This window comes from Balaenoptera borealis, assembly GCF_965194805.1.
Source record: "Balaenoptera borealis genome assembly, chromosome: 16".
In the NCBI taxonomy this organism is placed as follows: domain Eukaryota; kingdom Metazoa; phylum Chordata; class Mammalia; order Artiodactyla; family Balaenopteridae; genus Balaenoptera; species Balaenoptera borealis.
Genome location: NC_138872.1, coordinates 32,218,391 through 32,238,393, shown reverse-complemented (window position 1 = coordinate 32,238,393; position 20,003 = coordinate 32,218,391). Strand labels below are relative to the sequence as shown.

Sequence of the window (20,003 nt, the reverse complement as noted above, 5' to 3'; positions counted from 1 at the left end):
GAACACACAGGTGCTGTCCTGAGCTGGGCTTGTCAGAGGTCTGCTCTTCAACTGAGCAGCACCTGAACTTTCAACTGGGGAAACTGAAACTTGTCATGATGCCACATCTGTGTAAGTCTTCTTGATTACTCACCTGGCATGTATAGTCTGCACATGTGTTACCACTGCCTGCATGTGGGCACGTAGGCCCCACTGTCAGCATTTCAGGTGAGACCCTGGCAGACTCCAGAATGTGCCACAGAGCAACACATCGGCATCTTAGGGCATCCCTGTCCAGCCATATACAGCACATGAAGAAAAGGTAGAGATGAAAGATGTGACCAAACCGAAGATGCAAAGTAAGGCCAAGGGTCCACTTTGGGCCACTGCCCAAAGCCAGTCACTTGTTATCAGAAAGCTTGAGGTAGGGAGTGTGGGCAGCTCAAGACAAACCCATGGCACTACCTGGGACACACCTCGTTAGGACCAGAGGGTGGGGTTTCTGAATATTGCCAGTCACATCCTAAGCCAGGTGGCGTGTGAGGGGCTCCAGGGGGATGCTGATTGTCTGCCCAGACAACTCAGAGGAAAGGAGTAGTGTGGGCTATTTACACTGTGTGCTTGATTCCTGCTTCTTCTGATTTTTATGACCTAGAGAGCATTCTTGCTGGAATGCAGATACTTGCATTTCTTATTTTACTGCAAATTAATAAAAAGGCCACGACGAAACATCACACTATGCCTCCCCTGACTGTTGGGGAGTGTGGAGTTGTGCAAGCATACCACTCTCTGAGCCGGAAACCTGCACACGTTCCGCCTGCTTTCCAGATGTTTTGGGCCGAGGACCAGGTGTAGGATGGAAATTGCTAACAGCTTTAGAATTTTCAAATGGCCTCTATGGTCAGAAATTAGTTGGGAAGCTTTAGGTGTGTCGTGTGCAAAGTAGAGAAGATGCTCAAGCACCATTTGTGGAAAAGGCAGTTGCTCTTACTTAAATGAAACTCTTACATGTTAGCACCATACATGGCAGGGGGAATGCGAATTGCTCCAGCTATGCAGGAACATAATCTAGTCATGTCTAGAAAAATTTAAATTACACACAGCTTTGTTCCGGAAATTTTCACGTGTAACTCTATTCCATGGAAATAAAAGTAACAGACTACAAAGTTGTCTGTACAAGGATGTTTATTGTTTTCCGTGGTGAAAAACTGGAAACAAACTGAAGGTCTGTCAACAAGGAAATGATTAAATCAATCCTGGTCTATTCCATGGTATGGAATATTATGTAGCATTCTAAAAGGACAGGTTAACTAACTAGGTAGCTCTTGCACTGGAGCAAGGGTCATGACGCAGCGTTAGAGAGGCAAATTGCAGAGCATTAAATGTGAGGTGTATGATTACAGTATTTTTAAAAGGAGTAATCAAACAAAAAACTCTGTCCTATATATCTGAGCACAAGGAAAGCGTGGAGGCTACATCTCAGGCAAGAAGGAGGGTGGGTTGAGGAAGGCAGAGGGGGAGGGAAGAAACCCCAAATCATAGAAAATGAAAAAAGCATAAAGTTGAGCAAAAATTTAGAATATACAAGCTCACTTACATTATTATTGCAAATATGTACATTTGTATATGCAAATGGTAAGGACTAGGAGGTTATAGGGCAAAATGAGAACACTGACAATCAGATGCTGGGACTGTGGGCAATGTTTTGTTTTGGATTTCTGTTGTAATTTTAGTGTCACTTTTACAATAAACTTACATTAAAAAAATGAATGCTCAGAAAGGAGAAGAAATCAGTGGTTGGTGAAATTATTCACATTTAAAATGACTCTATCAAGAATAATTCAGAAATCCTTCATAGTCTTGTCCATAGTAGGCACCTGACAACCCTTTGCTAAAGTGAAAACTAGACTCACAAAGCCTTGACTTGATCTCATAATTCATAAACATGAACAAGGATGTTCAAACACATACGGAGTCAATTAAAAGTTCCTTAAATAAATTTTGCATTTGAATCACTATATACCAATTCACTATATGCCCACTTAAATCTGGTTTCTGGAACTATTAATGAAATGAGAAAAGACAGGAATTATAGAAAATGTACTACATCATGGCCTGAGTGTTTTCACATAAGTAATGAAGTCATTTTGCTTATGAGGCTGTGTGTGCCCTTGTAATTAAACTCAGGAGAGCCGGGACTTGAAATGTCAACATCAGCCTATAAGTACTTGTTCTTTCTGTTTTTATTGCTATTGTTATTATTAAAAAATTGACATGTAGGAAATAACCTGTATGTGTTCTGGACTTTAGTCTTGGCCTCTGATCTAGAACTCAGCAGGACTGTGGAAGGTGAGCACCGTGCTAGCAGCACGAGAGCCACGGAGGTGGGCGTTCCTCATGTGCTGTCAGGAGTGTGCGGCGGGTCCCCGTACACCCTGGGGAAGGTGCTCCACTGGGCTGCCTGGCCCCCAAGTCCTCCACCCGTTTTCTATGTTAAAACCTTCCAAATGTATCCTTGCAAAGAACACTGATTAGCAGTGGAGGCTCAGAACATGAGGTACCATTGTCAACACTCACGTTTTAAAATACTTAGGATAGATTGTCTGACAAGGCGCATTTTTTCACCCTTACAGACAACTGATAATATTCAGCAACTTTTATCTCCGAATACGGTTCAACAACTCTTGGGGGTGGTCTCTGAGCATACTCCCAGAGGGCCTGTGGGGCATCTTTTAGAGCATTAGATTCATTATTCTTATTTAAACTGTATTCATATTTTGTTATATATACATAGTTTAACTAATGATAAGAAGAGGTGTATCTGCTCTTGATTGTGGCATGCATGAATTCTTGTTCTTCCTAAAGACATAGTTTCTTTTTAACCTTTCTGTCAAGGCATTGTTTTTTTGAAGCTGTAAGTGATTCACAGAAATGATGGCTCCTTGCCAAAGTGGCAGTAAAAGAACGGCTAGAGATTTTATCGAGTACCTGTATAAAGGGAGTATATTTAAAGATGCTCATATGCATGTACCTAAAAACATGCACACAGGGTTGGGGGAACATTAGAAAGCAAACATGCTATTTAGAAATAGTTTCTTAAACACATGGACTATTTCAGAGATGAGAATAGAAAGTACTTATCCTTCTTGAGAAAGAACATATTTGTGCCATAGGCACATCCTGCGAGTAGATCTAGTCTACTCTGAGAATCAGCTTGGCAGTACTTCAAGGAAAGGAAATATGGGCTTACAAGGAAATACGGGCTTTTGTCTAGCTTTTGTTTCTATTTTAGTTTAATTCCTTTATTATATCTTACTTTAATTAGACTAATTAATCAACTTCCATGTAATAAGGTATCAAATACATGGCCATCAGCATCAGTCTTTTCATATTTCCAAAAGTGGGACTGTACAGAGCAGCAAATCTGGGGTTAGACAAGCCAGGGTTGAATTATGGTTATGACACTTTCTAGCTACTTTACTACTTTACTTCTTGGAGCTTCAGTTTCCTCATCTATACAATGGGAATAACACCAACCTCTAAGAGTTGTTGGGAAGTATTGTGGAGTGCTTGGCACAGTCCCTTGTGCATTCTTTTATCTGCTTACCAAATATTTATTGCATGATATGGTGTGCCAGATGCTCCACTGGAGCTGAGAATGCAGTGATGAACAAGCCACCCTCAGGTAGAGCCTGGAGAGAATTGATGCCCACACATTTATCAAATACAAACAAGAACCTGAGTGAATACTTGGGAGTGTTATTTGAAGTGCTGAAGAATTAATCACTGCTCTTTGGTACCTTCAGAACATGTGGGGGTTTGGGGCTTGGGGAGAAGAACTGGGATAACTCCCTCATGGTTTGCTTACCCACTCATCTCTGTGGCTACCAGCCTGCTTGCAAGCTTACTTCACAATAAACCAGATGAAAACCAGCAGGCAGAGCATCATGGGCTGGTCCAGAGTGACCTGAAGTCCTGCTCCCCTTTCCAACCAAAAATCACACTGCTTTATGGAGCAGAGCTCCCTGATCAGCCGCCACAGGACCCGCTGGTAAAGCTTGTTGTCTTGTTTCTCGTGGGACAGTTCCTCCTGGTTCACCGCCTGGGTGGCATTGATGCAGCTGGTGACAAACTTCTCCTTGGTGACGTTGGCCTCAGAGCAGCCATTGTAATGGATCCCATCAGGGAACTGCCAATAGTTGGCCTCGTAGTACCTATTGCCCTCAGCTCCAAAGTCGATATCCAGCTTTCGGCCTTGCTTGATGAAGGCCCCTGGGCGGATCTCTGCAGTGTGGACCTCCGTGACCTGGGAGGTACTTGGCAAGGCCTTCCGGTTCCACTTGATTCTGTGCTTAATGCCTCTCGCCTTGACTGAGGACAGCTGGCTGAAGAGCAGGACACAGACAATGGCCAACCAGCATCCACCCAGATGTTTTCTCATTGTGTCAGAATCTGCAACAGAAAAGGCCGGAGCAGTTAACTTCCCTAGTGGGGTCCCCAGTCTCCCCTGCGCCCTCCCGCATGTAGGAGATTCTATGAGAGGAATGGCATTTTTGCACCCTTTACATTTTTCTGTAAATATAATTGTTTTCCCAGGCTTGGGCTGCACAGGGTTAAGTTAATTCAATACCAAGTTTCTTGCTTTTGCCTGGAATTACATCATTTCAGGACAGTGATCTTGGTTTTCTCAGACAGATCAGAAGCTGCAATGGGCAACTTGATTATTCATGGATATCCTTTCCAGTCTTACCCTGGGGACCGTGTGACCCCACCCTCCCCCCTCAACTAGTTTATTATTGCACTTACTACATGCCAGCCACTGACATTGCCTAACATTAATTCTCACATGGGGTAGGTACATTATTACCCCCACTTTATAAAAGTTGTACTGGGATTCAGAGAAGTTAAGTAATTTACCCAAGGCCACACAATAGTGGGTGGCAGATTTGAATCCAGCTCTGTCTGATGCTGTTCCCATGTGCCCACTTGCCATGCCCCACTGCCCTTCTGGGCTGCTGGAGTGGATGGTGCTTGAATTTTGTGCTTTTGACTCACTGGGCATGAAGGGCAGCTCCGATAGCCCCTAAGCTAAGTGAATAGCAGGGCCTGTGAGGAATTTCAGAGGAAATGAGATGACAGGGAAGACAAGAGGGCTTGGGGAAGCACTGAGAGTCAAGGTGGCCCCAGGGCATCTGAAAGGCTGTTGATGACCTCAGGAAATAGCCCTTCCCCTTAAGCCCCCCAATCTGGTAGTTCGTCACATCTGGTTCCTGAACTTACAATAGCTATTGTGGAAATCCACCTCTCAAGGTCAACTGTTCAAGGCACTCCAGCACCTGGACCTTTGTCCATGTGGATCAGGGATACAGGAAGAGTTACTACAGCAGAGCATGCTTAAGCTATCTTCTAGAAGAAGATTTACTGTGTCCACGAGTACCAGAGCTGGTGGAGGTTGAAAAGTTAGCTTGCTTAGGCCCTAACACATCCTCCCTGCAGTATTCCTAAAAGTGATTAGTACTTCTCTGTTAAAATGTTCAACTCTAGTGTGACACTGGTTCTTATACAGAAAAAGAGGCAAAATGCAACCTAAGTGCACACCCAGGTTCCTCTGGACTCTTGCAAAGAGACCTCTGCTGACTTCTCTTTACTTGCAGGCATCACCTAGTCACTGCCCCAGGGTGGGTGCAAGTGTGCCAGGCAGCAGCCTGAGCACCCAGGCTTCCAGTATCCACCCCTCACTTTCCCCCAATCACAGTGAGCTAAGATGAACTTTTTTCCAAAGAGATCCAAGCATGAAGCAAACATTCATTTATCTCCTAAACAGGGGCCACACCCATGTCATCAGCCCATACCCCTTGGTAGGAGAAATCTTAAATAACAGTAATAATATAAATTATGGATGCATCAAATTAAAAAATAAAAGCATAGTGATCTTGAGAAAGAAATTAGTCTTCAGAGGCAAGGACTTAAAAGCAAAAGAAAATCCCAACCAGCCAACCCTAAACTAGCATTTTATTGTAGGACCAAAACATAGGCAAGAACACCAGTGATGTCTGAACATTCTCACAAGTGTCCCCAGAAGTGGGACCCATCCCAGGAGGTGAGAGTAAAGAAATCACTGCATGGTTTACAGTCTGATTAAAAATGAACAACCCTGGCCACAAAAATGGAATGCACACGCAAACTCTGCCCCCCGCATACCTTGGGATTTCTCTGGGAGTACGGTGCACCTCTGGAGCCACGGGCGCACTGTTGTCTTGCACACCTCCTGCACACACTCCTGGGCCTGCCCAGCTATGTAGGAGCTGCAGGGGGAGGTGCATTCCTATTGCTTTCCAAATATGGGAGCCCTTCCCTCCCTGGCATGACCAATCAGGGGTTCCCGAGTGCTTCTTTGCCTTGAGACAGATGGACCCTTTCATTACTCTTTACTAATAAACACCATGTGAAGAACTTGATGAAGTCCAGAAAGATTTGAGAGGTACCTTTTATTTATCTAAGTTATTTATTAAAAATATTTTATACTTACTATTTCTGGTTGATTATAAAGGATATAAATGAACAGCCAGATGAAGAGGTACATAGGGCAGGTCTGGAAGGATTCCAAGTACAGGAGTTCTCATGGAGTTTGGGGTACACAACTCTCCCCGAATGTGAGTGAATTCACCAACCTGGAAGCTCTTTGAACCCCATGCCAGAAACTGGGAACAAACCAAATATAATAAAAAGATGCTCCTCTCACCCCTATCACTCAGGAAATGACAGTTATAGGAGCTCTGTGCCAGGAACTGGGGATGAAGATCAAATATGTATTTCTTATTATATCACAGTGTCACAGCTGTACAGATGAGTGGCTGCATCTGTCCAAGGAGTCTGGCTAGGGCTATTTTTAAGACATATTTGGAGAGGTGCCTTTTAGATTGAAATGAAAAGTGTTAGAAGGAAAATGTTTTTCCTTCAATATCTACAAGAGGGTGCTTTAAACAAGTCTTGCTGGATATACATACTGTCCTGAACCTAAAGACCAGTTTCAGAAGCCAAGGGGCCTTTGCTGGGCAGCCTCTGTGGGAAGGGTCAGGTTGTGAAGAGGGAGAGAAACCAGCTGGACCACATGACCCACAGCCCGGACCCACAGGGAGTGAGGGACCAGTTTTCTTGGAGGAGCTTCCATGGAAAAGCAGGGCTAATGTTGGGTGGAAGATAAATGAGAGGACTCTCCAGGACTTTGAGTTGCTGGGCCCGTGAGGAAATGCTTGAAACAATGAATTATTCAAAAGGCCGAGTTGAAGGTTTATGGAAACCCAGGGGACAGAGACAGAGGAAGACGAAACCCACACCGTTCAAAGATGGTGCGGGCTGGGAGCGGATTTCCTCAGAGTGTCTCCCTCTCTAGTGGTGCCCAAACCTAGCTGGGAGGGAGCCAGAGGATCTGCCTTTCTTGGCACGAGGGGCTGTGCATAGTTATCGGGTGAACACACAGAAGGGACTAAGGTGTCCGTGTTACAATCATCACTGCAACGCCAAATCAAAAGTGAATTCTGGAGGTGCGATTGGAGTGAGATTTACCTGTAAATAGAATATGATCTTTACCCTGAATATGACCCTACCAATGGTTTCCAAATTCACTTCAAAGCCCTCTTTCAAGCCACATTAAGCTGTTGCTTCTGGGATGACCAGCAGATGACGCCAGAAGAGTTTACAAAGACTTTTCACCCTGGAGGAGGGAAACCCCAAATTGAATGCTGTCCCTGCAGGGCTTCCTCTGCTCTAGGTGGATTTTTGGCCTCCACATGGGCCTTTCTTTCTCCCCTGCTTCTACTTTTAAAATTTAAAATTTATCTGATTTTCCTCTCTTAAAAAAAAAAAAAAAAACCTTTTCATTTTCCTTCTAGAATCATAAACATTTTGGTTTTGTGAACATACACATACACACACTATTAGTAGTAGAAACTTAGTACAAACTATTTGCAAAATGCAGAAGAAAGGAAGAAAAAGACTCTCAATATTTTGCTACCTCCAGAGACAAGGGTCAGTACGTTTGTTCAACATAATAGATGCTTAGGGTAATAATTAGGTTTGGGATGTTTAGAGCTGGAAAGGACTCAGAATCCTCTAGTGCAGCTCCTTCACACTATAAGGTCATGGGGCCCAGATAGGCCCAAGGTCACACAGCCAGGAGGACCCTGCAGATCCATTGCCCTGTTCTGTACTCTGTGTACTGTCCACCCTGCCTGTCCCCATCTGGTGCAGTCACCTCCATGTCCCCGCCCCTCCAGGCCCTCTTCATTCCCCTTCTTTCTATGGCCTTCCAAAGGAGGACTTTGCCCACAGTGTAGTGGGAGGTTGGTTTAGAGCTGATGAGGCTGCAGATTCCTCCTGTTAGTGAACAAAAGACTGTTCTCAGAGGCACAGAAGAGTGTAGAGGGCTGTGAAATGTTTGAGAAGATGGGAGGAGCTCTGGAAGCTGCAAACAAGCAAGAAAACTGTTAACCAGATGCAGAGAGTACAGAACTGCTCCAACCCTGCCTGGCACCTGGCTCTCGCCTGTAAAGATGAACAAACAGCCAAGGAAATAGTGAGAGAACATTAGTTTCTTCAAATGAGCTGAGATGCCAGAGCTGAGTGAATTGTGTCTTCTGGCATCGATAATTATATTAGGAAAATAATTGAATGTAGATGGCCTTTGAGAAAACTGGGAGAATGAGACTGATCCACAGTGTTGGGTGCTACATGATGCAAAGGACTGTGACATATTTCTCTCCAACATGAATAATAGAAAATTATGTGGATTAGAAAAAAAGCAACAGGGAAAGACTGAGTTCTAGAATGCATGAATGGATCATTATTATAGCAATTCCTTGTTTGATTAGATCTTGGACCTTTCTGAAATCATTTAGAAATAAATAAATTAATCGTTAAGATAGGAGATGTGATGGCAAAACAACTGTATCCAGAAAGGTTAGTGTGTGGGAAGATCACCTACCATATCTTGGCTTCTTGAAGATTTATCAAGTGTCTGTTATGTGGGAGAGCATAGAGATGAATAAGGCAGGTAATGTAGCTCATGGCCTAATGGTAGAGAAAGAATTGAAATGTGTTTTGGAATAAAATACTTACTAGATAGCTGTGTAGCTGTCTAAACAGCCATACTCAATATTTTCTTTTTATTGAAGTCTACTATACACACAGAAAGCTGAACATATCCTAAGTATACAGCATTATGTAGTTTTACAAACTGAGTACACCCATATAACACACACCAAGATTAACAAGATGAACATGACAAAGCTCAAAGCCTCCTATCTCCCCATCAGGTCACTGCCCCTCCCCTATACTGACCACTGTAGAGGTACACCACAGATTAGTTTTGCCTGCTTTTATACTTCAAATAAGTAGAATTACATAAAACACAATCTTTTGCATCTGTCTTGCTCAAATTACATGTGAGATTCACCCACATTGGGTGTAGTTGTAGCTTGTTCATTTCATTGTGAGACTTCTCCATTCCCCTGTTGCTGGGTGTTTGGGAGGTTTTGGCATGAAGAGCACTGCCATGAACGTTCTTGCACGTGCCTTTTGGTGGACCTGTGATCACTTCTCTGTTGGATGTGTACTCTGATAGGTAGACTTGCTGGGTCATAGCATATGCCTACGATAAGCTTTTATATTCTTAGAATTTTTATTATTGCCTTGTGCAAACCTTAAATATCACCTTCCTCTATGGCTTGCTCACTCTTCCCAAGCACAGTTAGGGGCCTTCACGTGGGTTCTCATAGCACTTGGCACATAGCCAGCTAGTCATCTGGAGCATTCCCTTGTTGTTCATATGTTCAGCTGAGCACACGGAAGTTGAAGGACTGTGTTTCACCTGCATCTCTTTGCCCCACATCTAGCACAGTGCCTAGAATCCAGATGCATCTAGATTCCCTTTATCCCTTCCTTATCAGTGGCCTGGTTGAGGACACGGTTGTCAGAGCTGCACATGGATCAAAGCTGCCAAGGTGGGCTGTGCGCCAGAGGGCAGGCTCAACACTCCAAATCACAACAGGTCCGGATATATAAAGGCAGCAAGAGGAAATTTAACAAGGATAAATGCAACAGTTTTATAATTTAAAAAAAAGAAAATCAAGGGCAGCATGGTGAAGACCTGTCATGATGGTAGTTGAAACTCCATGGTAGACAGTTGTCTAGAAGAGCAGTATGAAGCACAGGGTGAGCAAACACTTGCAGAGCACAGGCTGCACTAATCAAAAGGTCATTTCCTCTGCAGTCTCTGCCCTTCCCTGCTCAGGCCACAGCTGGTGTTTGGAGCTAGGCTGTGGGGGATTGATTCAGGGCAGGAAGGTGGGAGGAGTGGGAGGGAGTGAGTGAGGGTTGAGAAGTGAGGAATTCCTTCGTGGCACATCAGGGATCACTGAAGGCAGTTACTCATCTTGGGCATCACTAAATGTTTGTGGAATAGGATGCTCATAAGTGAGAAGATAGAGAACCACTGAAGATTTAGAGCAGGGGTAACAGCATGAAGGCTTTGTTTTAAGTTGATCCAGAAAGGACTGGACTGGGAAAGGGCTGAAACTTCCACGAAAAGATTCTAAGAAGGGCAGAGGATGCCAGACTAGGCCACCATGTTGAAGTTCCTCATTCAGCCTCCCACCATTTTTCTCATGTTTTTGTAAAGCATGATAATTAAAGCATAATTTGATCTGTGGTTTGTCTTCTCTCCCTAATATGCAGGAAAATGTCCAAAAGGAGAAAGGCCTTCCCCAGAGTGAGGTTACCTGGAGCAGGTGAGAGGGGCCATGTACTGTGTCAGGGCAATGACACCTTCATTATCCACAGTGCCCTTCATTCTCAGGAGAGGCCCTGGGGATGCTGCAAAGAGAGCGAGTGTGAACTCGAGACCCAGGTTCTCATTCCCATGCTGCCATTCTCTGCCTCTGGTGGCTTCAGTTATCATCTGTCAGAGGACACCTTAGCCTTCTCTGTCATGTAAGCAGCCCTTTGTCTCAGAAAACAAATGGCATCTTTGGGGCAGGTGGAAGTTCACACTGAGAATCAGTTTTCATATCTGTGCAAGAGGTATCACTCTGCCCCACCCCACCCCCATCCCCAATTAGGGCTTATCAGACACTGCTTGGCACTGTTGGAATCCCAGAATTCAATATAAATCTTTCCCCTGAAATATTATAAAGGGAAGTAAGCTAAAGTCTAAGAGCTGCTTTGAGTGCACGGGCATGTGTTAATTATTGGCCTGCTAGAAATACTAATGAAGGATTTACTGCTATGAAGGCAACTAACAAAGGCTGAAGAGGTTGGTTCCAAAGGCTGGGTCTGTGATGGCTTTCAGCCAGGAGAAAATCAAAGCACTATCAAGAGAGTTCACATTCGGTGGGGAAATTAGTGGTCAAGATGCAGAGCTTATCAAACTGGACAATGCAGGGAGAGGTCACTTCTTGATATTAATGGCTGTAGGGACCAGATTCACCAGCAGATGGGAATGAGGGACCCAACATTGTAAAGAAAAGCATTTATTGAAGTATAACATGGTACAGAAAAATGTACATTCGTAAGTGCAGGATTCAAAAAATTTTCACAAACTGAACAACCTTTTTGTAACCAGCAGAACATTCTAAGCCCTATGCCCACCCCCACCACCCACCCAAATGGTACCCACTGTTCTGACTTCCAATGCCTAAGCTAGTTTCACCTGCTTTTGTATTTTATACAAATGGAATCATGCAATACGTGCTCTTTTGTTGCTGGTTTTTTTTGCTCATCATTATGTTTGTGACATTCATCAGTGTTGTTGCCTAGAAGTGTTATTTTTCAATTCTCATTCCTGTATGATATATGGTTATATAAGTAGGCCACAATTTATTTATCTCTTCACCTCTTGATGGATAGTTGGGTTGCTCCTCACTTGGAGCTTTTATGAATGCAGTTGCTTTGAAAATTCTTATGTACATCTCTTGATGAACATAGCTCTCATTCTTGTTGGGCAAACCCTCAGGGACAGAGAGGCTGGGTCATCGAATAAGTGTTTTTTCAGTTTTAGTAGAAGCTGCCAAGCAATTTGCCAAATTCAACCAATTTAGATGCATCTGCATAAGAGGTCTCCGGGGTTCCTCATGCATCTGCTGCATACCGGCCCCTCTGTACAGGAGACTTCTTTTAATTCTTTGCACCATTGTAGGAAAGGTGCTCAATGGAGAAATTTTGTTGTGTTGTTTAAATAAACAGTAACAACAGTTTGGTAAGTTATAGTAGAGCTTAGAACAAAGTATAAAGGTTAGGGGACATTAGGCCTAACTTCGTCCTGCTAGTTGCAGGGGTTCTTAACCTGGAAGGGGGCTGTCCATGGATAGAATTTGGAAGATACATGAACTTAGGAAAAACCATCACATCTTTATTTCCACTAACCTCTACCTGAAATGTAAGCTTTCCTCCATGAAAAATGTAGGTAGCAGACACAGTAGCATTAGTTGTACCTGTGACCATAACCCACTAGAATCACAGATGTTTTCAGGTCACATTACAGGTAGGGTGGCCAACTGTCTCAGTTTGCCAGGGATTGAGGGGGCTCCCAGGACATGGGAATTTCAGTGCTAAAACGGGAAGTATGGGGCAAATCAGGACAAGTTGATCACCCTAATTCCAGGTTTAGCAAATCTCAGAATATGCCTTACACTTATCACTGTGAAGTCATTAGGCCCACTAGTAGATCTTATTTAGTGAGTTTTTGATATTTACATTTAATCAGTGTAAAAATGTTTTGATAATTCTATTTCAGCATAATTGGTTTCCTATGTAACCTCTGTATTTTATGCATTTAAAGCCATTATTCTGAGTAGGGTCTGTATGCTTCATCAGACTCACAAAGTGGTCTGGCAGGGATAGACATTTCAGCTGGGTCTTGATGTATAAACAGGAGTTTGTCAGGTGGAGGGGGGCAAGGAAGACATTTCAGGTGGAGGGAACAGCATGAGAAAAGGAATGGAGGCATCTTGGGAGTGCCTCTAAGGAACAATAAGGAAAGACTTCATGATGTGTTTGAATATACCTTTTAAAATTATTCTTGGGGAAGTGACGGTGGTAAGCTGTGATTGCCAGTATGAAATAGCCCCTTCGTTCAGTGTGTATGATGACAGGTACCAGGCAAGGGTTATCAGAGTGCAGAGGAAGTGGTGATCATTGCAGTGGAAATCTGCAGATATAACTGTCTGGAAGGAAGACAATGAGACTAGTTTTTGGAGGGAAGTGAGGATGGGCAGGGGGTAGTGTCTTATTTCAGGTGTGCCAATGGAGGATCAGATTGCCACTGAGAGTGCTGTAGGGAGGAAGGCACAGAGAGGGACAGTTGATGTCTTTGGTGTTCTGCTGGATTTTTTTCACAACTGTTTCTGCCCTGCAAATTTTTTCCATCCGACTCAGCTTTATGGTCTGTAGGAAGGGCTAGCACTGAACAATGCATTCTCCTTTCTAGCCCTGGATGATGGTCACTGCCAGGGGAACAATCCGTCCAGCACAGATATGTCTCTACTAGCAGTTCACACTCCATATTCACCTCTACAACAGATGTCTTGATTTCAAGAGTTGACCAGGGCCTCTCACCCCTTCACTTTAGCTGCCATATGGAAACATTTAGAATTTTCCAACTGGACATGAACCAATGCTCCTCTTCTATCTTTTCTGATCTCCTGACCTCAAGTGGAAGTGACATGTAGGTATGAAATGACACACAGGGAAGGAGGATCAGGTATAAACTTGGGAGGGAAAACCAAATGGAAGGAGAGCCAATGGAGGGAAAGCCAAAATATCACATGCATTATTCAGAGGGATTCTTAAACGATATAGCAAGGCCCCTGAACAGGGCAAGCAGGTCAAGGTGAGTAAAACAGGGATGTAATGTGGGCAGCTCAGAATCTAAGGCTCATATGAAGGCCTCCATTTCTCAAGGCCTGGTATTCACACTGCCCAGTCTTGCCAAAGACTTAGCTCATAACACGAGAGGGTGTGTCCTTATTCATCTGTGTAACTTCCCTACTAGGTGGAGAGGAAACAGCTGGGGCTAACTTTGCGGAGCAGATTGAGAAGTCAAGAGGAATGCCATCTTTGGGGAAAAGGGTAAAGTTTCCACCAGGTGGATGAAAGTTGTTGAAATAGTTTGTAGGAGGAGTAACTTGTAATGTAGTAGAAAAGGCAATCATCACAAAAACTGGTGCATGAAACAACTTCCAGGTCCTTCATTCATTTTTCAAAGACCATAGCTTTTTCTCGAGGAAATTTCAGTATTTAATGCTGAGTAAAGGGGGTCGAATTTTCTCCACATACAGGTAACAGATTTATTTCACCTGGTAACAATTCTTTCAACTCTTGACACCAGCAGGTCCTCTAGTATAACATATTGCAGGAGGGGCAAACAAGTTCAATCACTCTATGGTTAACTATTGTGGTGCTCACCTTTTTAAAGGCCAAGACGTTGTATTACATCTTTCAGCTTTCATTGATTAGGCTTTGATTCTGTGGCCAGAAAAGGCTTTGGACCCAAGGCTATTAGGAGAATAACAAGTGGGCTGAAATGTTCTTATAACGATTAAATTTCAAACAAGTGCCCGAACCTCCCTCTACCCACTCATCACTTCTATTCTTAGGTAGGTAATTCTATGCTTAAAGAAAGTTTCATTGAGATATAATTCAAATACCATGGAATTCACCATTTCACACTGTACAATTCAGTGATATTTAGTCCATTCACAAAGTTGTTCATTGTCACTATCTTATTCCAGAATATTTGTATCACACCATAAGGAAACCCCACGTTCATTTGCAGTCACTTCTCATTACCCCCTCTCTTCAATTGCTGGTAACGAATAATCTACTTTCTGTCTCTATGGATTTGCCTATTCTGGATATTTCATATAAATGGAATCACACAATATTTATACTTTTGTGTCTGGCTTTTTTCACTTAGCATCATGTTTTCAAAGTCCATTTACATTGTAGCATACATCAGAACTTCATTCAGCCTTTTTATGGTTTACACCCATCACCCTGGAGAACACAAATGCTCTTACATTTGATATTGTGGTTTGACTATTGCAAACTAGGGGACACTGAATAAAACAATGTTTCTGTTGTTCAAGTACTCTTCAGGTGATTTTGTCAAAAGCAAGTTGTGGCTTTCACTGGGCATTTTCCATAAGCTGGCTGGACAGAGCCAAACAGCCCAACCTGGTTTATTTATTGAGTTCATCTCCTGGCATGTTCTGAGGAATGTGGCCACCCCAGCTGTGGGAATCAAATGAGCAGCAGAGCCACAGTGGGCCTCCTCCATGGGTGGCAGTGAAAAATCATTCTCCTAAAATTCTCAAAGCTAAGAATGGTCTCTGACATATTTACAGGGGGAATCTGGGCTTGACTAAGCATATCATCATTCATCAAAGGTCCAGAGATGTTTCTTGAGGAAACATTAGCCCTGTCTGATGGCCTTAACTGGAGGTGAGAAAGCCTCCTTCTGGGCTAGTCTGGTCCACAAAAATAGCCTTGGTATTTGCATGATGCCATGGAAATAACAAACCCATGATGTCTCATCACCTCCCGGAAGGCAGTGCAGAGAAAAGAGTGGTTGGAGAGAAAAGGCCTCCTTGGAGGGCTGGAATAAAAGGAGATTCAGAGACATGCAAGGGAATGGGGGAAATAAGGCTGGACAAAGAAAACAGGGTCTCCTTTCTCATTGAGTTCCTGGTCTGTGAGTCTAGACAATGGCAAGACCACCTGGTGGGCCTGGAATCTGTGGGGTTCTCCCTGCATTTTGGAGTTGAGGCCTTGGGAAGATGAGCTGGAGCCATAAAGAAACCTGAGTGGGCGCATTCCATGTGTGGACAGCTACTGCGAGCTGGGTGACGGGCAAGCCTAGCATTCAGAATTTGGCAGCATTGAGGGGATAGTATCTTGCCAACTTTCTGTAGTACCCCCTGAATTATAGCTAACACTCCGTCTTATGTTAATTAACTCATAATCAGTATAACTCTAAGCCAGATGTGTTTGCAGTGTATTTGTGTGTGGGAGGAACATTATCTGGCTTAGAGTTTTAGAACTTCATTAGTATGAGCCAAACTAAACAACTTTGTTTGATTACGAAACTCTTCACTTTGTGTGAGCCATGGGGGCGTGGTGGCTGGATTTCAGGGGCTGTATCCAGAATGGAAGCATTTCTGTTTGCAATGGGCAGTAGGAGGTAAGCACTCTTGGCAATCCTAACTGGATCGGTGGGCAGTGGCCCAGTCTGTTGAAGGCATAGAGTGATCCAGATAAGGGTGTAGTGTGTGAATGTGGGGCACCCACAAGGCCCTCTTAGTCCTGGGACTGCCTTTGAGCTGTACTGAGAGTGACACTGACATACTGCTATGACATTTCTTGATAGGTGTTGAAGTCCTAGTCCCCAATACCAAAAAATTACTGTATTTGGAGTTAGGGCCTTTAAAGAGTTAATTTAAAGTTAAGTTAAAATGAAGCCGTTTTGTAAAGCAATTATACTCCAATAAAGATGTTAAAAATTTTAAAAAAAGAAAAAAATGATGCCGTTAGGGTGGGCCCTAATCACATTTGATGAGTGGTGTCCTTATAAAAAGAGATTAGGACACAGAGACACACAGAGGGAAGACCATGCGAAGACACAGGGAGAAGATGTCCGTCTACAAGCCAAGGAGAGAACCCTCAGAAGAAACCAACCCTGATGACACCTTAACGTCAGACTTCCAGCCTCCAGAACAGTAAGAAAATAAATTTCTGTTGTTTAAGCCCCTCAGTTTGTGGTATTTTTTTATGGCAGCCCTAGCAAACTAATCAAGATGGTATATTCAACAAGAAAGGCAATGAAACAAGGTCCTGTAAAGTTTTCTGAAATGATTGGGTTGAGTAAGGGTGTTAAAGGATGGAGTTACTGAAAACTGTTATCTTTACCCAATATAAAGATTAAGATAATGACCTTGCTTTTGTGTATTTGTTTATTGTTTGTTTTTAGAGAAGGAGGGGGGAAAGGTGCAGATTTGCCAGAACAGTTACAGAGAAAAAAAGCCCCCAGCCCCAATCACCCTGGTGGCCTCTAGCCTGGGGGCTCCAGCAGGACGTGACTAGTGCTCTAGGGCTTAGGGGACCATGGTTTGGTTAGAGAGAGCCACCAACCAGTGGGCCCTGGCTGCAGGTCACCTCTGAAATAATACAAGGGAGGCATGTATGGGACAGTGAGTGATGGAGGGTCTGTCTAGGGAAGGAGGCATTTTAGGCTGAGCTTGCTTTTAGGATTTCTGACCCTTCCTTCAGGTTCCTCTTGTAGTCAACTGAGTCCCCTCAAGCTGGAGCCCTGCAGAAGACCAGGGGGAGCCCTTCACAGAGGCCATGGGTTGTGCACAGTGCCTGAGGCCTGGCACCTTTGAGCCAAACCCTTAAATATCATCACAAACCAAAGGCAAAGAGTTTCCATAATGTACTTTTGTGAATATACTATTTACGTGACCTTGGACAAGTGACAGAATGTCTCTGGGTCTGAGACTTCCCGCAGTAGCAGCTAACTAACTCTGCTTGGCTCTGAGATAAGATAGAAGCTGACTTCATTGCTGCCTGCAGGTGGTTGATTCTTTTAACTCAGGCCAGGCAGGAGGATTGTGCTGTGAGAGCAGGAGAGGCAGCACTAAGGGCTAAATCAAGAGAAGGTAAAGACTCCCTGCTGGCCACTCCCCACTCCCCCTGAGCCTTCAGTGCTTCTCCAAAGTCTTGGCCAGGGTTGGAAGAGATGACTTGGGCCTCTAGGCCCTTGTTTCTCAGTGTGGTCCTGGGACCAGCAGCATCACATCACCTGGGAGCTTGTAGAAACGCCAAATCTCCGAGTCCACATCAAACCTGTGGCCTCAGAACTGCATTTTGACAAGGTTCTCAGGTGATGTGTGTGCACATCAGAGTTTGAGAAGTGCTACATTTGCAAGGTGGATACCATTCCAGGTTTAGCTGAGTCTCTAACTAGTGGTGGGCCTCAGGACTCACCTGTGCTTCCAGCTTTTCAGGTAGCAGGTGTTAACCACCTCCTTACACCTCCACGGCCTTTCATCCTTAGAGCGCCCATCTTTCTCCTCCCCAGGGAGAGTTCCAGTCAGGTTTTTAGTCTCCCTAACAGCTCTGTATTTCAGGGCCAGGCCGCCTTCTATTTCCTTTACATCTTCCTATAGAGCAGTGGAGCTCCATGTGCAATCTCCACATCGACAGCAGCATTGCCAGGGAGTTTGTTAGAAATGTACATTCTTGGGTCCTACCCTGCACTCCAGAATCAGAAACTCTGCAGTGGGGCCCAGCAACCTGTGTTGAACAAGCCTCCAGGAGGTGCCAATGCAGGATATAGTGTGAGAACCCTGAGGGCCTTGTGTCAGTGAAGTTTCACAGAACCAGCATGGCACCATCTAGGAACTTGTGAGAAATGTAGAATCTTGGGCCCCAGTCAGGACTTGCAGATTGGTGAACACATTCAAATTTGAGGAGCATTGCTCCAGGGCAAGAACAGAGCACCGGTTCTGGAGGAAAAGACAGCTGTACCAAGGCAGACGTGAAGCTTGTAGACTGGGGGTGTGCAGTGGAAGGCGTGGCTTCCTGGAGAACAGGGGTAGGCCTCACAGGAGTGAGGCAAAGGATGGAAATGTAAGCTTAATGCAGGAGGAGCTGAATCCTTCAGTTTTGAAGAGCCAGAGAGGAACTGACCTTTCTCAGGTAGAAATGAACTGTGTAGGTCAGTCGTGCTTAGACCAATGCAAGGTCAGGGCCTGAGCCTGGGGAAGCTCAGGTTCTTGCCAGATTAAGGCTCCCACTAGGGTGGGAAGCAGTACAGACCCAAAATCCCTTCCAAAGGCAGAGGACACTTATTTGGCTTTAATCCCAGAGAGAAAGGAAGGGAAACAAAGGTTGACACCTGACACTTCTCTGGAAGAACCCTCTGTGAGGGTTAGACTCAGTTATTTAAAATTGATTTAAAATTTTTTTTAGTAAAAATTCCTTTAGCACAACTCATAGTAGTTGGAAGTAACAGGAAGAAAACATGGTGGCTGAGAAAGATACAGATGTGTATTATTCACTTTGGCCCTCCAAATACTTATGCTTTTAATGATTAAAGCCTTCTCAGTGGGTTATTTTTGAGAAATTATGATTGGCAGATAATGAATAGTTTATTTTTAAATAATTAGAAATATGGTCAAAAGGGCTGAATGAAAATAGTCCTAGAAATTTTTATGTTAATGATTAACTTTGAGTAATGTTTTTGAGTCTTTGTATATGTCATTTGTTTTAATAGTTTTGTGAATGACAGGGTTTCAAGATGTTGATTTTTATCTTTTCATTTTTAATGCAAAGTTGATCCTCTATTTAGATATTGAAGGATACTGGCATTTGCTAAGGTATTAATAAATATTATGATTTCAACCGCTGTCATTTGTTATGATTATTTCCTGCTGTTGGTAAATTACAGATGCAGAAGAAAACCTCTGTGAAGGAAAACTGAGAGCTGGTACTTCACACTTGTGAGGAAGAAAACATCTGAAGAATGAGTTGAAACCCTGTGACAAAGGAAAGTGGCCTATTGACCGTAAGGTGTTGAATTTCAATCCAAAGAGTGATTGTTACCAGGCCTCACAGTTTATAACCTGAGTTGGTGTTGAGGGAGGGGATGGGCATAAAGTAGGTAATTTAGTTTGTTAAGTCTCATCTTAATCAAGAAAATCCTCTATTTCAAAATCCAGGACAGAAAAAAGCTTCCAGAATTCAAGGACTGTTTTCCTCTGCTGCAGAAGTGACTTTGCCAGATACTTGTGGAAAAAAATGAAAAGGCAGCAGAGAACAGCTGGCGTGTGACTGGGAGTAAGGCTGAGGCAGGATCAGGAGTGGGTGTGTTAAACATTGGCCACCACAGGCGGTGAATGCGCCACTTTGCTCACATTAACCCCCAAAATGAAGCTGCCAACATGGGGTGCACAATGGTGAAACACAAC

The 20,003-nt window shown here is 43.8% G+C and overlaps 1 protein-coding gene across 1 annotated transcript; it reads right to left on the bottom strand.

Annotated features, from left to right (window-relative positions):
* Positions 1–1,383: 1,383 nt before the first annotated feature.
* PRND (prion like protein doppel) lies at positions 1,384–19,939 on the bottom strand. Its single transcript, XM_082359230.1, has 2 exons — positions 6,181–19,939; positions 1,384–4,431 (listed from the first exon to the last, which is right to left on the bottom strand). The coding sequence occupies exon 2, from the start codon at positions 4,418–4,420 to the stop codon at positions 3,884–3,886; it is 537 nt and encodes a 178-aa protein (XP_082215356.1). The 5' UTR covers positions 4,421–4,431; positions 6,181–19,939; the 3' UTR covers positions 1,384–3,883.
* Positions 19,940–20,003: the final 64 nt, after the last annotated feature.

What these genes read in the sequence shown, in the direction of transcription:
- PRND (XM_082359230.1), bottom strand. Translation starts at nt 4,420, where the DNA reads ATGAGAAAACATCTGGGTGGATGCTGGTTGGCCATTGTCTGTGTCCTG.